General features: G+C 46.6%; 1 protein-coding gene across 6 annotated transcripts in view; it reads right to left on the bottom strand.

The window, feature by feature from the left end:
* FAM117A (family with sequence similarity 117 member A) overlaps positions 1-26,921 on the bottom strand; it is a 78,297-nt gene that overhangs the window by 5,628 nt on the left and 45,748 nt on the right. For all 6 annotated transcript variants that reach the window (XM_078374217.1, XM_054256285.2, XM_078374218.1 and 3 more), the window contains 5 exons: positions 15,073-15,242; positions 3,904-3,999; positions 2,026-2,136; positions 1,465-1,599; positions 134-335 (listed from right to left, as the gene is read on the bottom strand). In XM_078374217.1, coding sequence (XP_078230343.1) covers positions 134-335; positions 1,465-1,599; positions 2,026-2,136; positions 3,904-3,999; positions 15,073-15,242 — 714 coding nt within the window. The remainder of the gene's footprint in view (positions 1-133; positions 336-1,464; positions 1,600-2,025; positions 2,137-3,903; positions 4,000-15,072; positions 15,243-26,921) is intronic.

The following is a 26,921-nucleotide window of genomic DNA, read 5'->3' as shown; positions in this document are numbered from 1 at the left end:
TGTGCAGAAGACAACTCATAAAGATATTCTAGTAGGGTACTGAGAACGCTGGGCCTGAATTGACTAGAGGTGAAAAGTGGAGCCACTCGTACACCCCAGAGTCAGCACTGCTGCCTCAGCCTCCACAGCTTACCTTTGTCATTGGGGGTGGATGCCAGCTCCTCAGCGGCACCCTGGTGTTCCTCATGACTGGCTGGGCCACAAGGCTGGGGGGATGCCAAGGACATGGAAGGAGAGCTGGCAAGGTTGCCAGGCTCCAGAAGGAGGAGGGGATGATCACAGCTGCCACTCTGGGGAGGAGCTGGAGCCCGGTGCCCATCAGGAATCTCAAGGATCTGACAGGGAAAGACAGTAAAGACTCTCAACCCTGGGTATTTCAGGCCTGCAGCAGCACAGTGACCCCGAGGGTACTCCTCTTGCTGCTGGCATCCTCTGCCCATAACATACAAGCACAGAACACCGTTTCTTCCAGCGATTTATTTTCCTGGCCCCCCCCTCAGTCTAGAAGAAACTCCCTCCTGTTTTTCCCATAGCGCTTTGCTCTTATCCCTAATAGCACCTGCAGTCCAATGTATCATTACATATATTCTCTAGGGCTTGATCAATGTGTTACCCCCACGAGACTATAAGCCTTATGAGGGCAGGGACCTTCTGTGCCCTGGGGTCTAGGAACAAAGATGATAATGTATGCTGGAGGGCACAATAGCAGCAAACCACCAGGAGTCTCTAAGTGCTGTAACCATTGCAGAACACATATGCTGATGATCAGCATGTATTACATACCTCCTCACCCCCCTTTTAAAAACACTCAATGGTGCTTGAACCTGCAGGTCACCAAATTGTGTGCATGTGTTTGGGTATGTGTAAAATCCTGCATATATGCAAATTAAAAATCAACTCGTAGGTAAATCACAAACTGAGAAGTGTACCTATTAGAATTATATTAATACTGGCCAACTAGCATTCCCCAATTGCACTGTGTCAGTATAAAAATGTGCCTGAGGCTTCAGCAAAGGTAGCACACATTCTGCCTGGGAGTGGAGTCCGGGAGAAGGCTATGTAGGAGCAGCTGGGCATGAAGGAGGCATACATGTCACCCGGTAGAGATGGAGAAGGGGCAGGGAGCAGCAGGAACTGAGGCGCCCATGCCGGTGCTGAGCACACGGGGAACAGTGAGAACAGGCAGTGTGGCTGAAGATGACCCCTGCCTGTTCCTCCCAACTGGGGAGCCTCCTCTCTGCCAATCCTTGCCCTTCTCTTTCTACTCACCACCACAAAGCCTGCCCTAGTGACACGGGTAAGGCCATTCGAGACTAATAAACTCCATTTGCATTCCTTTTGCAGGCTGGTGTTTGCATGCTGCTATTTGTGTGGCCATAGCCTGTGAGGCCCCAGAGAGCAGAACTCCCAGTTCCCTGAGTGAGGCACGAGTGTGGGTGCACTCAGGGTGCGGCCGCTACTCACCCTCAGCAGCTCCTCTTCTCCCTGCTCCTTCACAAACACCTCCTCCAGCTCTTGGTTGAGCCCTTCCAGGCTCCTGTGCAGGCAGGGGCTGAGTCGTAAGACAGGGGACCCTGAGGGGAAGCTGGGAGGGGATGCCTGAGGAGGAAGCAAATGATGAAATCACACACGGCCCCACCAAACCTAAATAGTCATTTGTTCTGACCAGGCGTAGTGGTTATGTCTACACAACAGAATCGAGTGAATGAAGGGTGATTTGGGGACAGTTACAGATTGCAGCAGGTCCATTCAGCGCAGTTTTCTCCTGAAGTATGAGCTCTGCAAAGTCTACAGTGTGCTGTAGTCATTACATCAATTTTAAGGGGATGGGGATAGAAGAAAGGGAGATTCAGAACTGCAAGAAGCCCTTCCAATAACACAGCAAGGCCACATTTGGACTAAAACTTCACAAAGCATGCAATGTGGTAGGGGGCTGGTAGCTGCAAGACCCAGGAAACCTCTGCCCACACATGGGGGCCTGCATGGAGGAGAACAAAGGGGAGAGGGCTGGGGGAGGAAACATACCCTCAGTGCTCCCCGCACGGCGTGGTCCCCTGGGAGTGGGGACCCTCGCTCCTTCTCTTTCCCACCACGGCTCAGCTTTGTCCTCTGCAGTTGTTGCTTCAGCTTGGTAATCTAGCAGCCCGGAGAGAGGAAGGGAGAGGCGGATTAAGGAAAGCCAAAGTGCACTGGGTCTTCCAAGGAGGGGCTCCTGTCAAAGGCCCATGAAGATATACACAAGGAGGATGGAAGTTAATCTTCCATCTCAAAATAGCTCAGTGGTATGAAAACTGTGATGATCTGTTCCTCAGACGAGTTGGACACCTCACTTAACTAGACGGACTGGATTCCAAAACATTCAAAACACACAACATGGAAACCATTTTCTCTTTTACAGATTCCAAAGGCATGGACCACCCCTCTATTAACAGCAATGGAAGATGATGTTTCTGAATGCCAAGGGCAGTTCACTCCTCACAGTGTATTCACAACTATCTCAAAGGCCCTGGGACCAGGAAGGATGGGAATATTCTCCCATTCAAAGCAGACTACACTGGGAACAGGGATAGACGCCCAAGAAGGGAATATTAGATTTCATCTTAACTTTTATATCCTGAGACTATTATAGATTATCATCAACAATTCTGAATATTGTTATCCCATCACATGTGCATTTCTGGATCTTCTTGCCCTTGGCTGGAAAATGCTCAGGGGATGAAGAGCTATTTAAATATGAGCCTAAATTAAATGGAATTCAGAGTCGATCTGCTGCCCACAGCCATAAAATTTATGACTAGAGCCAAGAAGAAAGTGCTCTCCAATTGCTATTGTGGGTCACTCAGACCACGTCTCCCCATCCTTAGCATGAATAACTTGCTTACTCTGACAATTGAAAGTTTAAATATTTTATTTCCCCCTTTTCTTAAGCTCTCAGTGTATTCACTTCATATTTTCTCATTGTTCTCAGCAACAGAGGGCAGAAGCAACTTCCTCTTGTAAAGGGGTAGAGAGTGAGTCCTAGCAACCACTCAGGAGTCCTTGCCCCTCTCAGGAGCGGCCACACAGCATGTCAGGAGGAGCTGATGGGGTGCCCTGGAATATTCCAGCTTTCTCCCCTTAATCTCAGTGACTTGAGCACTCCTGATGGAGAGGAAGGGCCAGGAAAAAGTGTTTGGGAACATCTCATTATTTTTTCCTTCTTTTAAAAATAAGGCTAGGGCCGGGCGTGGTGGCTCATGCCTGTAATCCCAGCACTTAGGAAGGCCGAGGTGGGTGGATCACTTGAGGTCAGGAGTTCAAGACCAGCCTGACCAACATGGTGAAACTCTGTCTCTACTTAAAAAATACAAAAATTAGCTGGGCGTGGTGGCATGTGTCTGTAATCTCAGCTACTTGAAAGTCTAAGGCAGAAGAATCACTTCAACCCGGGAGGCGGAGGTTGCAATGAGCTGAGATTGTGCCACTGGACTCCAGCCTGGCCAACAGAGTGAGATTCCATCTCAAAAAAAAAAAAAAGCTAGATGAATGCTTAAGAAGTAAAGGAGGTTGGATGCTCCTAATTCCCAGGAACTCCCTCACTGTCTTCCTCTACTCTAAGCTGCTTATCTGGATCCAACCCCAAAGTAAAATGAGAACAACGGTGGCTCCAGCCCTGTGCTTGCTGCTGAAAGACACTAGCAGCCTCTGGCCAAACCCCTTCCTAGCAGGAGGGTCTGGGGTCCTAAGACCTGGCCACCTGGAGGCTGGAAGTCAGCTAGAAAGGAGCCATCTCATCAGGAAAAAGCCAGGTCAAGACAGGAGAGGTGAGCAGTATGACTCCATTGTGGAGCAGACACATTGCATGGTGCTAGGAGATCAGGAAGAAGCCGCTGCCCTAAGCAGGGAGTCACAGTGGGTAGCTACCTCTTTTCGGTGGTCTGTGCTGCCCCAGGATGCTGAGCGCTTGTGTGCACAAGAGCTGGCCCGCTCACCTTCTAGCTCTTGCCATGATAGGGGCGTCTGCAGGGAGAGAAACACAGTGAGACAGAGCAGCTTCGGCAGGCACTGGGGAGCAGGCACACTGTTTCCTGGGTAGAGGTAATGGCCCTCTGAGCCCTTCTCTCCTCTGCTCATCAACTTCTGAACACTCAGTTTTCTTCATTTAGGCTTCTCCACCTGCACTGCCTCCTCCCCAGTTCACATCCTCCAGCAAACCTTCCCTGATAAACTAATAGAGCCAATCTCCTCTCTACTCTTTTCTGAGCTATACATGTATGATATCCCAGTTATTCCAGCTGATCCTCAATGGTGAGGATAAGCATTGCCACTCCTATCCCAACCAGCTCCAAGAGAATATGGGCTCAGAGAATCACTGGCATTCTTTATTCTTTTGCCATCTACATTTCTAGCACAGGCCCAGGCTCCTGGGAGCCTAATAAAAACAAGTTAATATACAGAAGTGCATGAAGGGATTATTAATTGGCAAAACAGGAAAAAGGTCAACACAGGTCCCCTGACCAAAGCAGGGGGCTCCTATAGGGTGCAGTGCCTCATTTTGCTCCGCATGTGGAATAAGTGCTGCTTCCCGACCACCACACCACCAAATAAGCAGGAAGGAGACAGTTTCAGAAAGGAGAGAGCCACAGTTCTGAATCTAGCCCTGATTCCTGATCCCTCTTAGCCTTATCACTCCTTTTCCTCCTGGGTCTGCCCAGCCCCTCAAAAAACAGGGCTCTTAGTCCGCATCTCCTCTCCCCTGCTGCACGGAAGACAGTGTCCAAGATGGAGGCAGGGAGAGCTGCAGGACTACTTCCTGAGCCCCCACCCAAGGGAGGAAGCTGTTGGCTCTAAGCATGAAGCCAAAGAGGCCCAGATCCCTCCCCACAACTAGTATCCCTACTTCCATTCCAAGGGAGGGGCTCAAGGGGGAATGCTCCAGTGGAACCAGTTCCTCTCTAACTTCTGTGCACAAGCACAAGCTGCCAAAAACATGAGGGCCTGGGAACCATCTCCTCCAAGAGATCTGCTGACCTCCCCTGAGAGGTTGTTGCAAACAGAAAAGGGGGAGGTTAGGGGAAAAGAAACCCAACTACTCACCACCCAACAGCTGCTAAGAGGAGCTTGACGGGGGAGTCTGAGCAAGCTTGTGAGAGCAGACGGCCGCGTGTGACAGCTGCAGTGGAGAGAGGCCACTGGGGATTGGGGTTCCCTGGCTCTTCCTTCTCCCAGCTGCTCACAGATCAGCACCTTTACTGGGCCGTGTGACATAACCAGGGAAAGACAACTGCCCTAACTTTGTTGTTCTGATGAGCATCACAAGTAAGTAGGTAACAGAGGAATCTACAAATGCTAAATAAAGCATCCAGAGATCCATTTCCCCCCAGTTCCCTTCTTTAGGAAAAGGGTGGACAGCACATCCTTCAGGCCTTTATCTTCAGCACAAACTCTAAAGCCCTTAAGATGAAGCTGGCTCTATCAGTATACGGAAAACTACTTTCAAATACCCATGTCTCTCTAAACCAAGGGTGCTACTAGACAAAGCCTCAGATAAGGCTGGTGCATGCAATGAAAAGTGAGGAGGAAGCCCATCTCTCCCAGCCACCTCCACCCAGCAGGCACACAAAGGAGCCTCCCCTCAAGGTTCCGTGACCAACTCTAAAGATGACCAACTACCTCTGCTAATCAAAGCTGAGCCCCGTACCCCAATGCAAGCCTGTTGTCCCTGGAAGGTGGCAGAGGCTATAGAGGAGGGCTGATAAAAGCTAAAGGGACCATTCTGCCCATTTCCTCACCTCAGGGAAGATACTGTACTCACAGGTGGGTGGTAACAGGAAAAAAAGCCACAACAGGCTGCCACTGGTACTACTAACAGCTCTTGCAAACTTGCCAAGTACCTTCTTTCTTCTGGGATATGCGAGAGGGTGGAAAGAGAAACGTAGGCTAGCATAGGACTTTAAAAGGATGTGAGGCTGGGCGCGGTGGCTCACGACTGTAATCCCAACACTTTGGGAGACTGGGGTGGACTTGAGGTCAAGAATTCGAGACCAGCCTGGCCAACATGGTGAAACCCTGTCTCTACCAAAAAAACAAAAATTAGCTGGGTGCCTGTAATCCCAGCTATTCAGGTAGCTGAGGCACAAGAACTGCTTGAACTCAGAAGGTGGAGGTTGCAGTGAGCCAAGAGCACGCCATGCATTCCAGCCTGGGTGACAGAGTGAGACTCTCTCAAAAATAAAAAATAAAGCAAAGGAGTAAAAATCATACCAGCTGGCCGGGCATGGTGGCTCAAGCCTGTAATCCCAGCACTTTGGGAGGCCGAGGCGGGGGATCACAAGGTCAAGAGATCGAGACCATCCTGGTCAACATGGTGAAACCCCATCTCTACTAAAAGTACAAAAAATTAGCTGGGCACAGTGGCGCGTGCCTGTAATCCCAGCTACTCAGGAGGCTGAGGCAGGAGAATTGCCTGAACCCAGGAGGCGGAGGTTGCGGTGAGCCGAGATCACGCCATTGCACTCCAGCCTGGGTAACAAGAGCGAAACTCCGTCTCAAAAAAAAAAAAAAAAAAAAAATACCAGCTAGAATCATCTCCTCTCTCAATCCAGGTTACCCCACCTCTCTCCACTCAGCAACCTCTTCCACCAACCATTGCCCTCTCTGTGTAAACCATTCTATTAAGGCCAGTGCTTTGTGTCAACACCCAGCCCCTGGCCATAGAATTCACCATCTGCCCCTTAATCCCACGGGCTCTCCATCCTTGGCTCTCTGTCCTCCCAAGCAAACCCATCTCCCTCTCCTTTTTCTTACCTTATCCCCAACCTCCAAGCCTGATTGCCCTATCTTAGATGGCCTCTCTGGCCAACTATTCCCATTCTTCTTGACAGGGAGCCTTTCTTAACTTGTCTGCCTCAGGCTTACTGCTCTTCTGCTCTGTGTCTCCTCTTTGCAGATGGGCTCTGAGTGTACATCATTCATGCAATCAACAAATAGTGAATGAATGTACACTGTGTGTAGTACTGGGTATATAACCATGCAGAAAACAACACAAACACTTGTCCCTTTTGAGTTTGTGTTCTCATTGGGGAGAAAGTTTAAACAGTGATAAGGGCCAAGGAGAAAAATATGGCAAAGGGATAGGAATATTGGGTGGGGGGATACAACTGGAAATGTCAGGGAGAACCCCGATGAGAAAGTAACATCTGAATAAAAACATGAAGGAGGTGAAGGAGTGACTCATGTGGATATCTGAAGTAAGGGTAATCCAGACAGAGAGAACAGCCAGTGCAAAGGCCCTGTAGCAGCAATGACCCTGGCATGTTTGAGAATAATAAGGAGGCCATGCCGGGCATGGTGGCTCAAGCCTGTAATCCCAGCACTTTGGGAGGCCGAGGCGGGGGATCACGAGATCAAGAGATCGAGACCATCCTGGTCAACATGGTGAAACCCCGTCTCTACTAAAAATACAAAAAATTAGCTGGGCATGGTGGCGCGTGCCTGTAATCCCAGCTACTCAGGAGGCTGAGGCAGGAGAATTGCCTGAACCCAGGAGGCGGAGGTTTCGGTGAGCTGAGATCGCGCCATTGCACTCCAGCCTGGGTAACAAGAGTGAAACCCGGTCTCAAAAAAAAAAAAAAAAAAGGAGGCCAGTGTGGCTGGAGCAGAATGTATGAATGTGTCAGGAGATGCAGCGACAAGTTAAAAAATGTCCCCTCTAGGGCGTCATGGCTCGCACCTGTAATCCCAGCACTTTGGGAGGCTGAGGCAGGCAGATCACCTGAGATCAGGAGTTCAAGACCAGCTTGACCGATATGGAGAAACCCAGTCTTAAAAAAAGAAAAATGGCCCCTCAAAGATGAGGAACCTATAAATGTATAGTAAAGTTTTTACAGATGTATTAAGGATCTTGAGATTATCCAAGATTATCTGGGTGGACCTTAAATACCATTACAAATGTCCTTAAATAAGAAAGAGTAGTGGCTTTTTACATTACAGGCGTAGTAGCTCATGCCTGTAATCCCAGCACTTTGGGAGGCTGAGGCAGGTGGATCAGGAGGTCAGGAGTTCAAGATCAACCTGGCCAACATGGTGAAACCCTGTCTCTACTAAAAATACAAAATTTAGCTGGGCATGGTGGTGTGTTCCTGTAATAATAGCTACAAGCCAGGCTGAGGCAACTGTTTGAACCTGGACCCAGGAGGCGGAGGTTGGAGTGAGCAGAGATCATGCCACTGAACTCTAGCCTGGGCTACACAGCAAGACTCCATCTCAAAAAAAAAAAAAAAAAAAGAAAGAAAGTGGCAGAGGGAGATTAGATGTACGCACACCAAAGAGGATAAAGTGATATCACTGCAGAAGCAGAGATTGAGTGATGTGGCTGTAAGCCAAGGAGTGCCAGCAGCCACCAGAAACTGGAAATGTAAGGAAGACTCTCCCAGGAACCTCCTGGGAGAGCATGGCCCTGCCAACACCTTGAACTCAGTCCAGTGAAACAGAATTTGGACTTCTGGTCTCCAGAACTGTGAAAGAATACATTTCTGTGTGTGTTTTTTTCTTTTTTCGAGGCAGAGTCTCGCTGTGTCTCCAGGTGCCAGGCTGGAGTGCAGTGGCATGATCTTGGCTCACTGCACCCTCCGCCTCCCGGGTTTGAGCAATTCTCCTGCCTCAGCCTCCTGAGTAGCTGGGACTACAGACATGTGCCACCACGCCCAGCTAATTTTTGTATTTTTTAGTAGAGACGGGGTTTCACCATGTTGGCAAGGATGGTCTTGATCTCCTGACCTCGTGATCCACCTGCCTCGGCCTACCAAAGTATTGGGATTACGGGCGTGAGCCATTGTGCCTGGCCACATTTCTGTGGTTTTAAGCCACTAAATTTGAGGTAATTTGTTAAAGCAGCCTCAGAAACCTCATGCAGTCGGTTATTCTGTATTTGAAGTTGTTGACTTGCTGACATCACTTTTTTTTTGAGATAAAGTTTTGCTCTTGTTGCCCAGGCTAGAGTGCAATGGCATGATCTCGGCTCACTACAACCTCTGCCTCCTGGTTCAAGAGATTCTCCTGCTTCACCCTCGCAAGTAGCTGGGATTACAGGTACGTGCCACCATGTCTGGCTAATTTCGTATTTGTAGTAGAGATGCGGTTTCTCCATGTTGGTCAGGCTGGTCTGAACTCCTGATCTAAGGTGATCCACCCACCTTGGCCTCCTAAAGTGCTGGGATTACAGGCATTAGCCACTGTGCCCACCCATCATTGCATATTCTCAAGGCAGGATTGTACATAGGTATGGACTGCAGCACCTCCTAAACTGAGAGTGCCCAGAGTGGGGACCATGTCCCCAGTTTCCAGTGCCCTAGGTTGGATAGGACTCCTCTTCTGAGTCTCATCATGGAGCACAGAAAAGTCACAGCTAAGAAAAGCTCCCCTTCAAAACGCTAACCTGGTCAGGCATGGTGGCTCAAGCCTGTAATCCCAGCACCTTGGGAGGCCAAGGCAGGAGGACTGCTTGAGACCGGAAGTTCAAAACCAGCCTGGTCAACATGGCGAGACCCTATCTCTATAAAAGAAAAAATTTTAAATTAGCCAGTTATGATGGTATGCATCTGTAGTTCCAGCTACTGGTGAGGCTGAAGCAGGAGGACTGCCTGCACCCAGAAGTTTGAGGCTGCAATGAATTATGATTACACCATTGCACTCCGGCCTAGAGTGAGACCCTGTCTCAAAAAGAAAAGCTAACCTTCTGGCCACAACAGGGGTCATGCCATGCTGCTTGGTCATTCTAAATGACCCTTTGTAGGCAGGTTAGAGTTTGAGCTCAGCAAACCAAAAAGTCTTGTTTGTCACTGGGCCTGGTGGCTCATGCATGTAATCCCAGAACTTTGGGAGGCTAAGGCAGGCAGATCACCTGAGGTCAGGAATTCAAGACCAGACTGGTCAACATGGTGAAACCCCATCTCTACTAAAAATACAAAAAATTAGCTGGGCACAGTGGTGTGTTCCTGTAATCCCAGCTACTCAGGAGGCTGAGACAGGAGAATTGCCTGAACCCAGGAGGCCGAGGTTGTGGTGAGCCGAGATTGTGCCATTGCACTCCAATCTGGGTAACAAGAGCGAAACTCCATCTCAAAACAAACAAAAAAAAATACAAAACAATTGGCCGGACATGGTGGCACACACCTCTAATTCCTTGGGAGGCTGAGAGGCAGGAGAATTGCTTGAACCTGGGAGGCAGAGGTTGCAGTGAGCCGAGATCGAGCCACTGCACTCCAGCCTGGCTGACAGAGCGACTCTGTCTCAAAAGTAAAAAAAGAACAAAAAGTCACGTTTGTCAAGGGGACTCATGCACTGAAACAGCTCTGACACCCTGGCTTGGGGGAAGCAGCTGAGGGAGAAGTAGGACAGCTTCTGACCATGAGTGGCATGGGCCAGCTGTGCAGATGATGCTCAGGTTATGCAAAACTGGATGTGGCTAGACCAAGGGAACTTTGCCTGGGATTGAGATCCCAGAGCAACATGTGGAAGGACAGCTGTGCATGGGGGTGGAGGACAGTTTCCCAAAGAGCCATCTAATATAATCAGAAGGAGGGGTGGGATGAAGCTGAAAACTCTCCAAACTGGAATCTCTTAGCCTCTAGCCCAAAAGTTTCTACCTAGACTCTAGGACCGCAAGCAGGAAAGTCCTGGCCCTCGCTGTATCCAGTGACCCTGGCACCTGAGTAAGCTACATGTGTGGAGCTGGGCTAGGCCCTGGGAATGTAACCCGCTCTCCCTGCATGGGACTGTCAAGCAGCATGGTACCTGGACTGGTGTAGACTACGTGTTCAAGTGGAATTCTGCAGGGAATCAGTCCCTTAGGTCTTTGGCCAAACAAAAAGGCAAGAAAAGGCTCTGAGGGTGGTTTGCTGCCCAGCACTGAAAACTGGCTGCAAGTGGCCAAGACCACCATCTCTGGCCCTACAGTGACCATGCAACCCTCAGATTTTCCATCATGGCCTCATTTTCAAATATTTGGTACTGTTGTCAAACTGCTGAACAACTGGTCCTGATCGCCAATGTGGAAAACAGGCACTGTGCCCAGGCCCCCACACCCACAGAGAAAAACATTTTCTAAAAGGTCCCTGATAGTCAGACTGCATTGTGTGTCATTGCTGTTGGGGCACTGCCTTGGGAAGGCAGGGAGGATAGTACACAGGTAGGGGAAAGACACAGAAAGAGAAGTCTTCCCAATGGGCATGCCCAACTTCACCTCTGGCTTTCCTCATACTCCATGTGGTTTGTCAAGACTCAAGCTTGTTTGTTTTTCTAAAGGGTAAGTCGGGCTAAAGAAAAAAATAGAAGCTTCTCCACCTTACCTGGGGAATGCAGAGAGGATGGGGCTGGGGATGAGTAGAGTGGGGGCTGGGTTGGGCAGGGCAGGTACCCAGAGTCCTGTCTGTCAGCAAGATGAGACCAACAGGGGAACTTTGCTCAAACAGTCATTCCAGCTGTGATGAGACCACTTCCTCCCTCCAGAAAAGTACACAAAGACTCAAAGGTTTGCACAGCAAGAAGGGAGCGGGGTAACCTCAGCAACTGGCATGTACTGCCCTCACCCGCCCTGGCCTAGGCCCAGCCACTAGGAAGGACCAACACAAAGCAACTGGTGGGCCAGCTCTAGTTTACCTGGTCATCTCTCTCCCACTGCTCAAAACATGCAGCATCTCCAAAGCACTTCTTCCCCAATTACCATGTTCACACCTCCTCCTTCTAAAAACAACCAATATCCCAAATATGGTCTATCCACACGCTTATTTCCTTGCTCCAAATATTTGGGTAACCCAACTCTCCATGTCAGACTGTAGATGGCCTGAGGATAATCCTTTGTAACCACCTAAGAGCTTAAAACACAGTGAAGAAATGAATACTAGGATGAGATTGTTGGCGCTACTGGGCTGTATACAACAACTGAGAGTTTTTCGCTCCATCTTCTGCCCTGTGAAGAAGCCTCAAGTCTGTGGCACGCCTGGTTATCTAGATGGCAGGTGTTCTATGCTTGCTGCTTAGATCTGAAGCTGGCTTGCAATGGGCAGGGTCCTGGTCTCTCAGGGATTCAGAGGAAGGAGCTGCTTAGCCTGAACCCTAACTGCAGCTGCTGACCTCACCGAAATGCCAGGGCTGCTGTCTGTGGGTGGAGGGAGGTCAGGCAAGTCAGACAGTAGTAGTGAGTGTCAGCCAGTGAGGGAGGATGTGGTAGAAAATAAATACTACACTGGTGTGGCTAGAAGAAAAAGGGCAGACAGTGAGGGCAGGGGTAGGAACAGCACCCCCCTTTCCCCCCACCAAGTTAAGGCAATTGGGAAAAGTTTCTGGCATTAGCCTTTTTTTTCTTTTTTTTTTTTGAGATGGGGTCTCACACTGTTGCCAGGCTGGAATGCAGTGGTGCCATCTCTGCTCACTGCAACCTCCACCTCCCAGGTTCAAGCCATTCTCCTGCCTCAGCTTCCCAAGTAGCTGAGATTACAGGAGTGCACCACCACTCCCAGCTAATTTTTGTGTTTTCAGTAGAGACAGGGTTTCACCATGTTGGCCAGGATGGTCTCAATCTCCTGACTTCGTGATCCGCCCGCCTTGGCCTCCCAAAGTGCTGGGATTACAGGTGTGAGCCACTGTGCCTGGCCCTATTAGTCCATTTGTTAACAGCTGAAAAGCTTTCAAGGACTTTGGTAGATTCTGCCACCCTCCCTTCCTTCTGCACCTCTCCATACACCTTCATATCATCCCAGTCAAACCTCTCCTTCCTCTCCAGTCCTTTCTGAGTGATATCCCAGTACTCAGTAGGGAAGGAACACCAGTTACTTAGGGAGATGTCAGGCTAGCCTCAGCCCTCCACAGTGTAACACTAGTGTTGAAGAGGGTAGCTTGGACCAGGCCAGGGGGCTCAAGCAGGAATTTGAATGGAGCCCAAAACCTAGAAGCAGAAAATTCCCAAAGAGCAGGAATGAAAGATGGGTAGAATGCATATTTTGGTCTGGAAGTCTAGGTTGATCAGAATTCTCCACGTCCTGACTATAGCCACAATATTGACAGGTTGCTAAGAGTTCCTCGAGGACTGGAGCCCATCCCAGGGAAAGAGGAAAGCTGCATAGCTTGGCCTTGCCAGACCCACCAAGGCTCATCGCTGACCTCTGTCTTCCTGTGGCAAGAAGCCCAGACTTGTTATATAAAAGATCTGGCCTGCAGCTGGAGCCTGAGCGAAAACACACAGCCTAGGGCCCATGCCTCTAAACCCGGCTGGGGAACATCTAAGGCCAGCCTGCCTTGAGTTGAAAAAGAGAAAGCTATCTGAGGAGTGGGATGGTGACTTCCTAGAAGGCAGAAACAGGAAATGACAAAGGCAGAAATAGGTGGGCTACACAGAAGGCTACCATCTGACAAAGGGGGATACAATAATGAGAATACACAGTCAACGCAATCTCAAGTCCTATTCCTCCAGGAAGCCCTCTTGACTACAAACATACTTGGACTAAGCACTCCCATCAAAGGCAAAGTTATGTGTGCTCCCAGGCCTGTGAGAAGGAAGCGTGATTTATCTTACTTGCCTTTTCCAAAGGATAAAGGGAATGGCAGTGCCCAGGGCTCCCAGGAAGGAAGCCTACTCTCCCTCCTTCCTGGAGGGTATTCTCCTTTCACAGTCTATTTGTAGATCCAAAGAGGTCCATGATTTTAACTGCAGCAAATTCTTGTTGGTTCAAGGTGGGGTATTCCCATGAGAATTCCCCTTCTCTAAACTTTGCCAGATATTTGGCTCCATCTCATCCCTTGGCTATCTGTTCACTGGCCCTCATAGAACTGGAATCCAGACTCATAGAGGCCAAATCTTGTCCTCATTTCCTTATTCGTCATTCCAACATGCCAAGAACAGTACTGGGCATTCAAACATCCACTAACAACATTTGAAAATGGATTGCATTAACAAAATAAATAAAGGAAAGAAACTGACATGATGTGCTCAAAAGAGGTACCAAGCACTTTCATGTGTCATTTGGCTACCACACAACCTACACGGAGGCAGACCAGGCACTCTCCACCCAGTTCACAAAGAAAGAGCTGACATGCCCGATGTCACCCAGGATGCAGGGCTGACTCTGACCCTCGTGTCTTAGCCACACTGTTTCCGCCTATCTCGAAATAACTCATTTGCTCTGAAGTTGAACGAGAGTGGGTTTAAACTGCATCGAAAGGGAGATTTGACTCTTAACAACTTAGCTGCTAAGAATGAAGTCTGGAATCAGATTGAGAAATGTCTGTATAATTTCACATATGAGATGGCTTCCTGCTCTGGGCAATGCTAGCTTATCCAAAAATTGATGAATGAACTGGATGATCTGGAGAGAGTTTTTCCAAGCTTGGGATGCTTAATGGAAAGATTGTCCTAAGGAAAAATAATGAAGGAGAGGAAGCTGGCTTCCCAGTCCTTGAATGGGTATACTGAAATCTCAGACGGGGCTGCTGGCAAGGAAGAACTCCCCATTATCTGAGAACTTCCATTCCTATGGCTCCAATGGGATCTGTTCTGGCTCAGCGTACTTTTTGGCCACTTCTTTGCCTGGGAAATAGAAACTCAATAGAATGTTGGTCTTGGTTTAATTTTAGCAAGGTAAATCTCATTTTTTTAAAACCTAGAATAAACTCCAAAGTCAGCTGTTTATTACCCTGACACAAATACTCGAAGCTAAACTGAAAAATCCAGATTGACTTTTCTCTTCCACTAGGCGGGTGGAATGCAAACTCATTTCTGTGTAAGTTTACAAAGTAAAACAGGCTGGTAAATTAGCCGGGTGTGGTGGTGGGCACCTGTAATCCCAGCTACTCGGGAGGATGGGACATGAGAATCACTTGAACCTGGGAGGCGGAGGTTGCAGTGAGCCAAGATAGCACACTGCACTGCAGCCTGGGTGACAGAGGAGACTCTGTCTCAAGAGGATAAAACATTACATAGATAATAAATACAACCAAAACCCAAGACAAATCATCACAACAATTGAGAGCTGGTAGGAAGACCAAAGGCCTCCTCAGCCAGCCCTCCCACCCCATCCTCATCCCTTATCCCATCATTACCTGGGTGGCCTTGTCATTGGTGCAGCAAGTGAAGGCCCCATCAGCATCTCGTGGCCACTGGCCCAGAAGGTAGGAGCTGAGGATGGTGTCCAGGGAGAATGTACGCCGGACCTGGGGTGGCTGAGGCCTACACACTGACTTTTCTGGGGCCACTGAGCATGGGACGCTGGCTGCAAGAGAACACAGCCCGAACAGCTTGCCATCAGCATGGAGGAAGGTGACGTGGCAATCCCCTTCCTCTTCTAAGAGATGTGGTCTACTTGCCCCACTCATACCCACCACCATCCTCAAAGAATTTGAAACAGTCTGAAACAGCACATATGGTCTGACAAGAGCTTTCCTGACTTACTCAGCCCACCTTTATGATGGGAAACAATTGATACCATTTTACTTGGAGGTATTTTATAAATGTCCTCTATCCTTTTCCTGCTCCTAATGGACTACAAACGGTGAACTCCTAGATCTCCATACTGAGTTTCCTGAGAGCAGCACTGTTTCCCATCATTGAAGACAGAACTCTAAGTGGATAAAAACAAATTTTCTTCTGTCTTTTATCTCCTGCCCTTCTTCCTCCCTCTAACACTGTTGCAGGGCTTAGACATGGCACAAATTCAATCCCTTAACTGAAGGCCTCCTCTTCCTCTTCATACTTCCTTCAGGACTGGTTAGCTCCCTGGGGAACCCAGGTGGCCGACATACAGGAACTACTTTCAATTATCCAGGATTGAGGAATCTAGTTTAGGGAAATACCTAAGTCTTTTGGTTCTCTCCTTTGTCTTTGACTTCTATCTAAATGGGACAAAATAAAGCAATTATACATCCATTCATAGGCTGGACAGCAGTGGCTCACACCTGTAATCCCAGCACTGTAGGATGCAGAGGTGGGCGGATCACTTGAGGTCAGGGGTTTAAGACCAGCTTGGCTAACGTGGTGAAACCCGTCTCTACTAATAATACAAAAACGAGCCAAGTGTGGTGGTGGGCACCTGTAATCCCAGCTACTCAGGAGGCCGAGGCACAAGAATTGGTTGAACCTGGGAGGAGGAGGAGGCTGCAGTGAGCCAAGATCATACCACTGTACTCTAGCCTGGGTGACAGAGGTAAGACTCTGTCTCAAAAAATAAATTGAATAAATAAGTAAGTAAGTAAATAAATAAATAAATCTATTCCTTTATTTTTACTTTGGTTAAAGCATTCTGGGAGGAGGTAAAAGCTGAAACTGTGGATAAAATGTAAGGGTACTGGAATCATCAGGAAGTTGCAATCATCTAAGTTGACCCTGTTTTCCATGGTCACATTCAAAACACTCTACTAGCTTAAAATCTATAAAGCTGTTTCTTTTAAACAGAACAAAATGCTTTCACATCTGTAGTAATCTCCTAATAAGTCATGTGTATTTAGCACAGCAAAAAGAACTGGGAGCTATAGGTATAAATAAACCTCAATAACATTATATTAAAAAGACACTAAAAGGTTGGCAGTTCCTCACAAAGTTAAACATAGAATTACCATATGACCCAGCAATTCCACTCCTAGGTTTATATCCACAAAGGACCGAAAGCATGGACTTGAAACATTTTTCACCATAGCCAAAAGGTGGGAGAAACCTGAGCATCCACAAATGGAGAAATGGATAAACAAATGCAGCATATCCATACAGTGCAATACTATTTAGTCTTCAAAAGGAAGGCAATTCTGACACATGCTACAACACAGATGATGCTGAGTTAAGCCAGACAAAAGGACAAATATTGTGTTTTTCTTGAGGTACCTAGAATATGCAAATTCATAGGGACAAAAAAAAAAAAAAAAAACAGAATAAACTTTACCAAGAGCTTAGGAGGAGGACAGGGAGTAAGAGTTATTATTTGATGGATAGAGTTTCTATTTGGGATGATGAAAAAATTTTGGAAATGGGCCCTGGTTATTGTTGCACAACATTGTAAATGTATGTAATGCCAGTGAACACAAACTTTTATGGTTAAAATAATAAGTATGTATTTTACTACAATAAAAAAAGGATACTAACAACACTACCTCCATTCTAAATTTATTGAAGCATTTACATACATTTTGCCATAATCAGTAGTACTACATTATGTTCGGCCTGGTTCCACCTATTTCATATACCCCTTCCCATTTATTAACAATGTACATATTTGTTATTTTATTTCATTTTTGAGATGGAGTTTTGCTCTTGTTGCCCAGGCTGGAATGGAATGGCACAATCTCAGCTTACCACAACCTCCACCTCCCGGGTTCAAGCAATACTCTGCTTCAGCCTCCCAAGTAGCTGGGATTATAGGCACACACCACCATGCCTGATTAATTTTGTATTTTTAGTACAGATGGCGTTTCTCCATGTTGGTCAGGCTGATCTCAAACTCCTGACCTCAAGTGATCCACCGACTCAGACTCCCAAAGTGCTGGGATTACAGGTGTAAGCCACTGTGCCTGGCTCATATTTGTTATTTTAAAAGACTGTATAATATTCCTCCAAGTTGATATACACTAGTTTGCTTAGCCCATATTTTTGCCTTTTCTTTTTTTATTTTTATTTTTTGAGTCAGGGTCTCACTATGTTGCCCAGACTGGTCTTGAACTCCTGGGCTCAAGTGATCCTCCTGCGTTGGCCTCCCAAAGTGCTGCGATTACAAGCATGAGCCACCACACCTGGCCCATTCCTTTATTATTGAATATTTGAGGGACTCCTCTCCAATTTGGGTATCAAAAATGTTACTATATGGCCAACTTTTACTCTGTGTTTTTATCTAATCCCTGGCATAGTTCTAGATCATCTCACTCAGCCATCATATAACTTGTACTTCTTTAAGCAAGTGAATATAAGGAGAAAAGAAAAAAAAATAATAATAAAAGATAAAAATATATGAAAAAAGAAGAAAAAATAAAACAAGTGAATAATTTATAACTACAACAGTACTAAATGTGAACCATAGAAAAGTCAGGAAATACATAAATATAAACAGAAAAAAACCCTCATAGCTGGGTGTGGTGGCTCACGCCTGTAATCTCAGCACTTTGGGAGGCCGAGGCAGGTGGATCACCTGAGGTCAGGAGTTCAAGACCAGCCTGGCCAACATGGTGAAACCCTATCTTTTCTTGTAAAAAAAAAACAAAAACAAAGAAAAAAAACCCTCACCTCTCAACATTCAGAGATAACCAATGTTATGAGAAATATAAACTTACAGGTCTTCTTCTGTGTGTGTGTGTGTGTGTGTGTGCGCGCATGTGCATATATATATATATATGTATATGTGCTTCACAATTTACAATGGGATCATACTGTACATATTGTTTTGCTATATGTTTTTACCTTATAAACATCTTTCCAAATCAATATATTATATTGATATATTGAATTAAAATTATATACATAAAACACATCATTTTATTTATTTTTTTTTTTGAGACGGAGTTTCACTCTTGTTACCCAGAGCGAAATGGCTTGATCTCAGCTCACCGCAACCTCCGCCTCCTGGTTTCAGGCAATTCTCCTGCCTCAGCCTCCTGAGTAGCTGGGATTACAGGCACGCGCCACCATGCCCAGCTAATTTTTTGTATTTTTAGTAGAGATGGGGTTTCACCGTGTTGACCAGGATAGTCTCGATCTCTTGACCTCGTGATCCACCCGCCTCCCAAAGTGCCGGGATTACAGGCGTGAGCCACTGCGCCCAGCAAAACACATCATTTTAAATGATCTTAACATTCTTAGGTTAAACCTCTTCAAAGGCTCTCTTTCAAATATGGAGGTAAAGTCTCATTCTTCCTCAAGGTCGCTAAATCTCAGACAAACTATATTGCGTACCATTTCCCACCTAGAGTAAAGAGTCCATGGCTGCTTGCCTTTTTTTTTCTCTCTGAGGCTCAGGAAAGTCCAACCTCTTTCTTAATCTTCCTGCAACCTTGTTGCCTACTAAGTTGGTGATAGGCATGCTGGGTTCAAGCTGCAACTTTATCTCTACACCAGCATTTCAACCGCTCATTTTCCTAACCTGAGTTTAAAATCAAAAGGTAGCAATCCAGATATTTCTGGGAGCTTCTGACCCACATCAGCAGCCAGCTCAGGCCAAAATGCTGTCCTATGGGCCTCCGAAACTGTCTATTAGAGTCCAGTGACAAGGCAAGGACTCTGGAAAGCGAATTTACAAAATTACATGACAGATAACCAAAGAGGCAGATGGGCCACTGACGAGAAAGTGACTGGCATAAACGGTAGGATGTCATAACCCTAAAGGCTGCTTCATCAGTTTCAAAGGAAAAGGAGTAGGACTCCAGGGCTGAGAGATAAGTGACAGGAGAAAGATTTCCTGGAGCTACTTCTCCAATGCCCTCATCTGAAGTCCATGCACAAATCCCTTTTAGATTCTTTCCTTACTGAGACCCTAAAGCGATCCCATGTTTATATTGTACTTTCAAGTTTTGCCCCATCCCCCACAAAGTACTTTGGCGTGCTGTAATCTTTTACTCTCCTGTCAGCTGTAAAAGGGGATAGGGAAAGACTGATAAGGAAGACTAAGGCACAAAGAAGCTTAGTCTCTGATTAGACTCCATCACTCTGTAAGTCAGCAGCAGTCCCAGATATAAATCCAGGCCTCCTTCCTCCTAATTCAATCTTCTAACTACTCACTGAGGCTCACATCCCTCCTCTATCAGGACCCCTCTGAGGCTGCTGAGACACCTGCCTAGACAACTGGAGGATGAATTGCATTTATTTATTTATTTATTTATTTATTTAGAAACAAAGTCTCACTCTGTCACCTAGGCTGGGGAAGAATTGCTTTTATTTAGGTATTTATTTAGAGACAGAGTCTCACTCTGTTGCCCAGGCTGGAGTGCAGTGGCACAATCTCTGCTCGCTGCAACCTACACCTCCAGGGTTCAAGCAATTCTCCTGCTTCAGCCTCCTGAGTAGCTGGGACTCCCGGCATGCACCACCATGCCCAGCTAATTTTTGTATTTTTAGGAGGGACAGGGTTTCACCATGTTGACCAGACTGGTCTCAAACTCGACTGCCTGCCTCGGTCTCCCAAAGTCCTGGGATTGTAGCCGTGAGCCACCACGCCTGGCTGCTTTTTTACTAATAGTTGCTTTTTAGCATCTAACAGAAGAGATGGCAGGCCCAATCCTATTGTTTCCAATGACCTATTTTTTGTTTGCTTTTGTTTGTTTCTTGAGGAGGAAGTCTTTGAAACTTGGAGTAAAGGACTCTATTATCTCCTAGGGATAACATTACCCCATTTTATATTAATTTCCATCACCCTTCATATCCTACTCTAGTCAATGAGTCAAATCTTTAGGACAGTAGTCATAGGTGGTACTTTGCTCCCAGTACTCACAGAGCTGGGGTGCGCCCAAAATCCTGGAATGTGATGTGAGAATCCAATCAAGGCATTTTGGTAAACTCTACATTCTTTCCAGCTGCCTCTGAGCGGTTAACCATTGAGACTCTGGACTTGGTGGGTACTGACTTGTTCCTCCATATATAAAAAAAGTCACACAAATAGCAGAAAATAAATAAAAAGGGGGGGAAAAGGAGGGAGGGAAAGGATTGAGGAGAAACCAAGGAACCCCCAATCCAGAATCTGCAGCCCCTGACTCCCTCTCTTCCGGCAGACGTGCAAGGATCTCACTATATCTAAATCAAACAGGAAGACTTGCCTCAGTTTCTTTTCCTTAAATGAACAGACAGCTGGGCCTCAGCCTTATTTCCACAGAGGCCACATCCTGGTGTAGGGTGCTGGCACAGCACCTTGCTGGCCACAAGATGACAAAATTACCTTCTGTCTCAGAGCCCTTAGCAAGGCTCCACTACCCTCCCAAATCTCCAAATTCTTGGCATGTCCCAGCTCTTTTGAGGAGACTAAAATATCATATTTCCTTTAAGCCTAGGAAATAAGGGAGGGGACTTTTTAAAAAAATTAGATTTTTTACTGGGCGTGGTGGCTCACGCCTGTAATCCAAGCACATTGGAGGCCAACGCGGACAGATCACCTGAGGTAGGGTGTTCCAGATCAGCCTGACCAACATGGTGAAACACTGTCTTAAAAAAATTTTTTTTTAATTAGATTTTAATAGTTATAAAAAAAACTACCACTGGCCGGGCGCAGTGGCTTAAGCCTGTAATCCCAGCACTTTGGGAGGCCGAGGCGGGTGGATCACGAGGTCAAGAGATCAAGACCATCCTGGTCAACATGGTGAAACCCCGTCTCTACTAAAAATACAAAAGTTAGCTGGGCATGGTGGCGCGTGCCTGTAATCCCAGCTACTTGGGAGGCTGAGGCAGGAGAATTGCCTGAACCCAGGAGGTGGAGGTTGCGGTGAGCCGAGATCACGCCATTGCACTCCAGCCTGGGTAACAAGAGCGAAACTCCGTCTCAAAAAAAACCAAAAAACAAAAAACTACCACTTATTTCACAAACCTCCTTGCAAGTGGTTTGGTAAACAACTGCTTCTTTGGACACCAAAACTGGCTAAGGGCTAAAACAAGGTGTCAATTTCCCCCAAATGCAACGCAAACCAAAGCCAAAATGAGACACTGACATGTCTTGTGCCATCCTTGAAGGGGCTGCAGGCTGGTGTAGTGTGCTCCCGCCCTGGATATCTAGTAGGGGCTAAGAGGTAGGGAGTGTAGGTCTGACTGTAGCTCTGCCTCCCTGTGGTGTGACTGCAGCCAACGCCATCCAACCTCGACCTCACTGGTCTTGCTCTCCCTCTGGCACAATCCTGGCTAAGTTACCTCTTAGGGATGTTGGAAAGAAATGAACAGATGCAAATACACTTTAAAGCCTTAGTTAGAAAGATTATGCCAAATCAATTAACGTCCTTTAGGATCGAAGGTGTAGGTGAAGGAGTCAGGAAAGAGGGGACTTCCCAAAGATCTGCAGAGTAAGCCCTAGCCCCTGTATCCATAGGCCTACACTCTCCTGGCCCCATGGGAAGGTGTCCATTTTTAATGTCAAAGCCCTTTCCTTTACTACTGACAGTCTAACCCAGGAATAAATGATGCAGGCGGGAATATAAAGCTGCTTGCAGACCTGAGCATCACCAGCCCTTCTTTTAAGAGCTGTCATCCCTCTCCTTTAGGTACCTAGAGGGGGGATATGCACTTAAGTTCTTCTGCCCAGTGAGACTGACCTCAATAGAGAACGTCCTTTAAGAAATCTTCTCGGTGAGCCTCATTGATATAGTTGCCCTTGGGTTTATCCTCCGTGGGCATACTGGAAAGATCTGGGCATCAGGTTCTGCCCTGCACTTGTGTGATTATTGTTAAAGGAGAAGCAGCATTGAGAAGTCACAACAGTTGCTTGTGGTTTGAAGATGAACTAGTTTCACTTCTGGAAAGTACCCCTCTCAGATTTAGGAAACAGGGGAGGGAAATACGACAATAGGCTTCCCTATCAAAGAAGAGAAGCCCATATCATGACAGGCCATGACAAAGCAGCAGACTGCTGGGGCACCGGCTGGGTGGCTGAGGAGGGTGGAGTGTCCTGTTTACAGCACCACAGGGTATTATCAGCCCATCACATGCAGCAGCCTCCACAGCCAACCACCTGGTGAAGCACCCTGGCATTGGGCCAGGCCATTTCACCATGTAGCTGAGAAGTGGCGGATGCTTTGGTTCTTGGGCAACAGCAAATGGAAAAAAAAAAAACAAAACAGCACACACCGGAGATAAGAAGCCTTAGGTGCTATCTTCCAGAGCCACTTGGTCCTGTCTCCCAACTGCTATACTAGTATGGCTTTAGGGAGAGGGAGCTATGAGTGGAAAGGGTCAGTGGTCAAGTGTCTGCCTGTTGGAGGAAAGTCAACAGGGCAGAAGGCACACAAACAGCAGATAAGACAATGAACCAAGGGCAGAAGATGGGCCTGGCACACTGCAGCAGACTGATGCTTTCGGTAAGCAGATTTTGAGCGCTCACCATGAGCCACCTCTCTGTGATAAACACTGGAGGAGTAAGACAAGGACCTGCTGATGAGATTAAAGTGAGCAAGCCTGATGCAACTTATTTCTAAGTGAAAGCCTACAGGCACGACCCCAAGGTATACTCGCCCAGGAAATGCCTCTTCAGAAGTTACCAATTTGTCTAGGCTGTTCCCAATATCGCTTCCTAAAAATCAGCTCAGGCGTGACCACACCAGCATATCCCCCCTCTAGGTACCTAAAGGAGAAGGGTGACAGCTCTTAAAAGAAGGGCAGAAATGGCATTAGAGGAAAGACAGTAGATAATGCAGGAACTGAGGCATTGTGGCTGCTCTTCTCAGCATGACCAGAGATAGTCTGTGGGTGGAGGCTTAGCAATTTGTAATGGGAAACCAGCCCGACCAATGGGTTCTGGCTGGGCACCTAGGGGGTGTGCTCCACTTATTTCACTATCTTTGGGATGATGCAGGAGAGAAAAGCCGGGGAAATAACGACAAAGCTACTTTCCACTCATCGTAGTCATCCCAAAATACCCAAGAAGGACTACAGAAGGAAAATGAGAGAGACAGCCAATGAGATCTTACACATGGCAAAAACTCAGCAACTAGCTGGTTCAACAAACAAGTTATGAGTCATTTTCTCATGGCATCAAGACTGGAAGCATAGTTAGCACTAGTCTCATTTACCCTGTTTTTTGTTTTTATTTTTTCGATCTCACTTCTTCTCTTAAAGAGAAAATAACTCTTATTACAATAACTATGCACATTACAATAACTTCTGCACATCCAGAAACTATGCACGTTAGAGGAAAGAATGCAGATGAGCGAAAACCGAAAATGACCAACTATGCATGCCTCTACTCAGAGATCACCACTGTGCTCACCAATCCTCATCTCTCTCCGTGCACAAGCCTGCACAAGTATTTTTAGTAAAATGAGGTCATAGTATACACGCTTTTCTACAACCTGTTTTTTTCAGTCAATGATCTTCACCTAAGGAGGAGAAGCAGGCAGGGTCAGAGCAGCGTGCTTGGACACAGGGGGAGCAGATCCTGTCTTGTCCTGTCCTAATTGTGATGCAGCATTTCTGTTAGAAGGAAACGTTCATCTGGAGTAGAAGAGCAAAGTAAAACAGAGATTCAGAATTTCTAAACATCTCCCCCGTAACAGATTTGCAGTAAGCAGGGGAAGTTCCTCCTAGCAGCTTCACAGGGATTATTTTTCTATTTCAGTACATTTGTTAGGATTAAATAGTGCAGGCCGTCTTCTGAGCTCCCTGTGGTCCACTGCTGCTTAACTGCTTAACTAGGGATGTGTGGGTTTTGTGGGGAAGTTGTGGTGAAACTGAAATTTCAAATATGACTGGACAAGAGTTAGAAGCCCTCCTTGGAAAGCCCAAGGAGACCCCATCCATCCCAGCTAAAAAAATTAAATCTGGAGCTCCAAATACTTCTTTCAATAATACTTCTTTCAATAGCTATCCTTAACAGGAAGAAGAAAATAAAGAAACGACATTAAAAAGAAAGAAGAAAAATATTACATCCCATGTTATCCCTACCAATAAGACTTACTACCCCAAATGAAAAAAAGAGTGATGATATTTGTACACACATGAAAAACTTCTCAGCCAGGCTCTCAATTAATTACTGACTCCATATTTAAGTGTACAGCTTAAGTGAGAGCCACTGAAAGCATTTCTGGCTGTATGTCCGACTTCCCAAGATGCAGACCACATCTGTAAGCAGCTGGAGAGACAGGCCAAGAGAAACCCTTCTGGAGATGTCATTGTTGGAAAAAAATAAGGACTACACTGGCTCTTTGTAACAGCAAGGAGAACAGGGATGATCCCAAAGTGTATGTGTGTATATAAAAAGAGCAGACAGCAGTTACTTAGACATTTGCTCAATTCTCAAGAAGCTGGAGTTAGAAGAAAAGGAAGTGGTGTGAACTTTTCACCTTTTATCTGAATTCTCTGAAGAGGAGTTCTGTAGGATTTCAACATTCTTAAAACAAAACAAAACAACACAAAACACTAGCAGTTACTGATTGGAACATACTTTCCTTTGGGATCTACATGGCCTTTGCAGGAATAGAAGAAATAGCACATAGCCTAGCCCTTTACCTCTAAAAAAAATCCTTACTCCATGGTTATTTGGGAGTGATGGATTTCTGGAGGGCTATTTTAAACTCAAAGGACAGGCATAAACCCTTCATATCTTCACTTCTCACAGGAATCTGATTCTCATCAAGTGGGAAAGAAATCATGAAGCCCAATCAGCTCTTAAGTAGTGTTTTAAGGCCGGGTGCGGTGGCTCACACCCATAATCCTGGTACTTTGGGAAACCAAGGAGGGCAGATCACGAGGTCAGAAGTTTAAGACCAACCCCTTCTTTACTACAAATACAAAAAATTAGCTGGGTATGGTGGTGCACCCCTGTAATCCCAGCTACTCTAGAGGCTGAGGCAGGAGAATCACTTGAACCCAGGAGGCGGAGGCTGTGGTGAGCAGACATCATGCTACTGCACTCCAGCCTGGGCAACAGAGCAAGGCTCTCAAAAAAAAAAAAGTAGTGTTTTAAGTAAGGTGAAGGAAAAAACAGAGATTAGGGAGGTTCAAAGACAAAAAAAAAAAATCTCACAAGAGGACAACTATGATAGAAACTGTACTCTGATTTCTGTTCTGGATATGTGCACCCACACATGCTCATGAATTCTCTTATGGAAGAGGGGGCTGAGTTTCCAAGGTGATGTAGGGCCTACGACACACCACCATGTAGACAGGTGAACTGATTTCTGCAAGGTCACAGAGCAAACTGAGACCTTTTATTACCCAAACAGAAGATTTCTGAAAGTACATTTCCCACCCTGTGTTTTGTTGGCAGATTCAACTATGTTATGACCTCCTGGCTTCCTTGGTTCAGGAACTACTCCACGGTTTGGAAGAGTTCTATTCCTTTCCCTTGCTAGAAACCAAGAAGATCACATCTGGGTCTCAGGAACACTAGTTTACCCATTGGGCATGTTGGGTGGGCCAAGGTAGGAAGAGAACAACTTATTTATTTTTATTATTATTATTATTTTTTTTTTTTTTTGAGACGGAATTTCGCTTGTTACCCAGGCTGGAGTGCAATGGCGCCATCTCGGCTCACTGCAACCTCCGCCTTCTGGGTTCAGGCAATTCTCCTGCCTCAGGCTCCTGAGTAGCTGGGATTACAGGCACGTGCCACCATGCCCAGCTAATTTTTTGTATTTTTAGTAGAGATGGGGTTTCACCATGTTGACCAGGGTGGTCTCGATCTCTTGATCTTGTGATCCACCCGCCTTGGCCTCCCAAAGTGCTGGGATTACAGGCTTGAGCCACTGTGCCCGGCCCTAGAACAATTTAAAAATGAGGGCTTGGCCAGGTGTGGTGACTCCTAACAGTAAGCCCAGCACTTTGGGAGGCCAATGCAGGAGAATCACTTGAGTCCAGGAGCTTGAGACCAGCCCGGGCAACATAGCGAGACTCTATCTCTCCAAAAAAGAAAAATTTTTTTATTAGCTGGCATGGTGGCATGACATGCTTGTAGTCCCAGCTACTTGGGAGGCTGAGGTTAGGAGGATTCTTTGAGCCCGAGAGGTTAAGGCTGCAGTGAGCCATGATTGTGCCACTGCACTCCAGCCTGAGTGACAGTGAGACCCTGTCTCAAAATAAAAAAAAAAGGTGGGGGGGGGTCCCTTTTCTAGTGAGGATGGTAGAAAGCAAGTGAAAGAAGGAAAAGGAAATTAAAACAGGATTAGAGAGAACTTTCACATAATCAAAATAATTTCTGCTTTATGAACAAATGATGACTTATTTTTGGCTCCATTCAGCTTGCCTTCTCCCTGACTTAAAACAAACTGCCAGATAGTGCATACAGTCATTCCTC

Source organism: Callithrix jacchus, chromosome 5 (assembly GCF_049354715.1).
Source record: "Callithrix jacchus isolate 240 chromosome 5, calJac240_pri, whole genome shotgun sequence".
NCBI classification, from domain to species: domain Eukaryota; kingdom Metazoa; phylum Chordata; class Mammalia; order Primates; family Cebidae; genus Callithrix; species Callithrix jacchus.
This window is presented reverse-complemented; position numbering and strand designations above follow the sequence as displayed.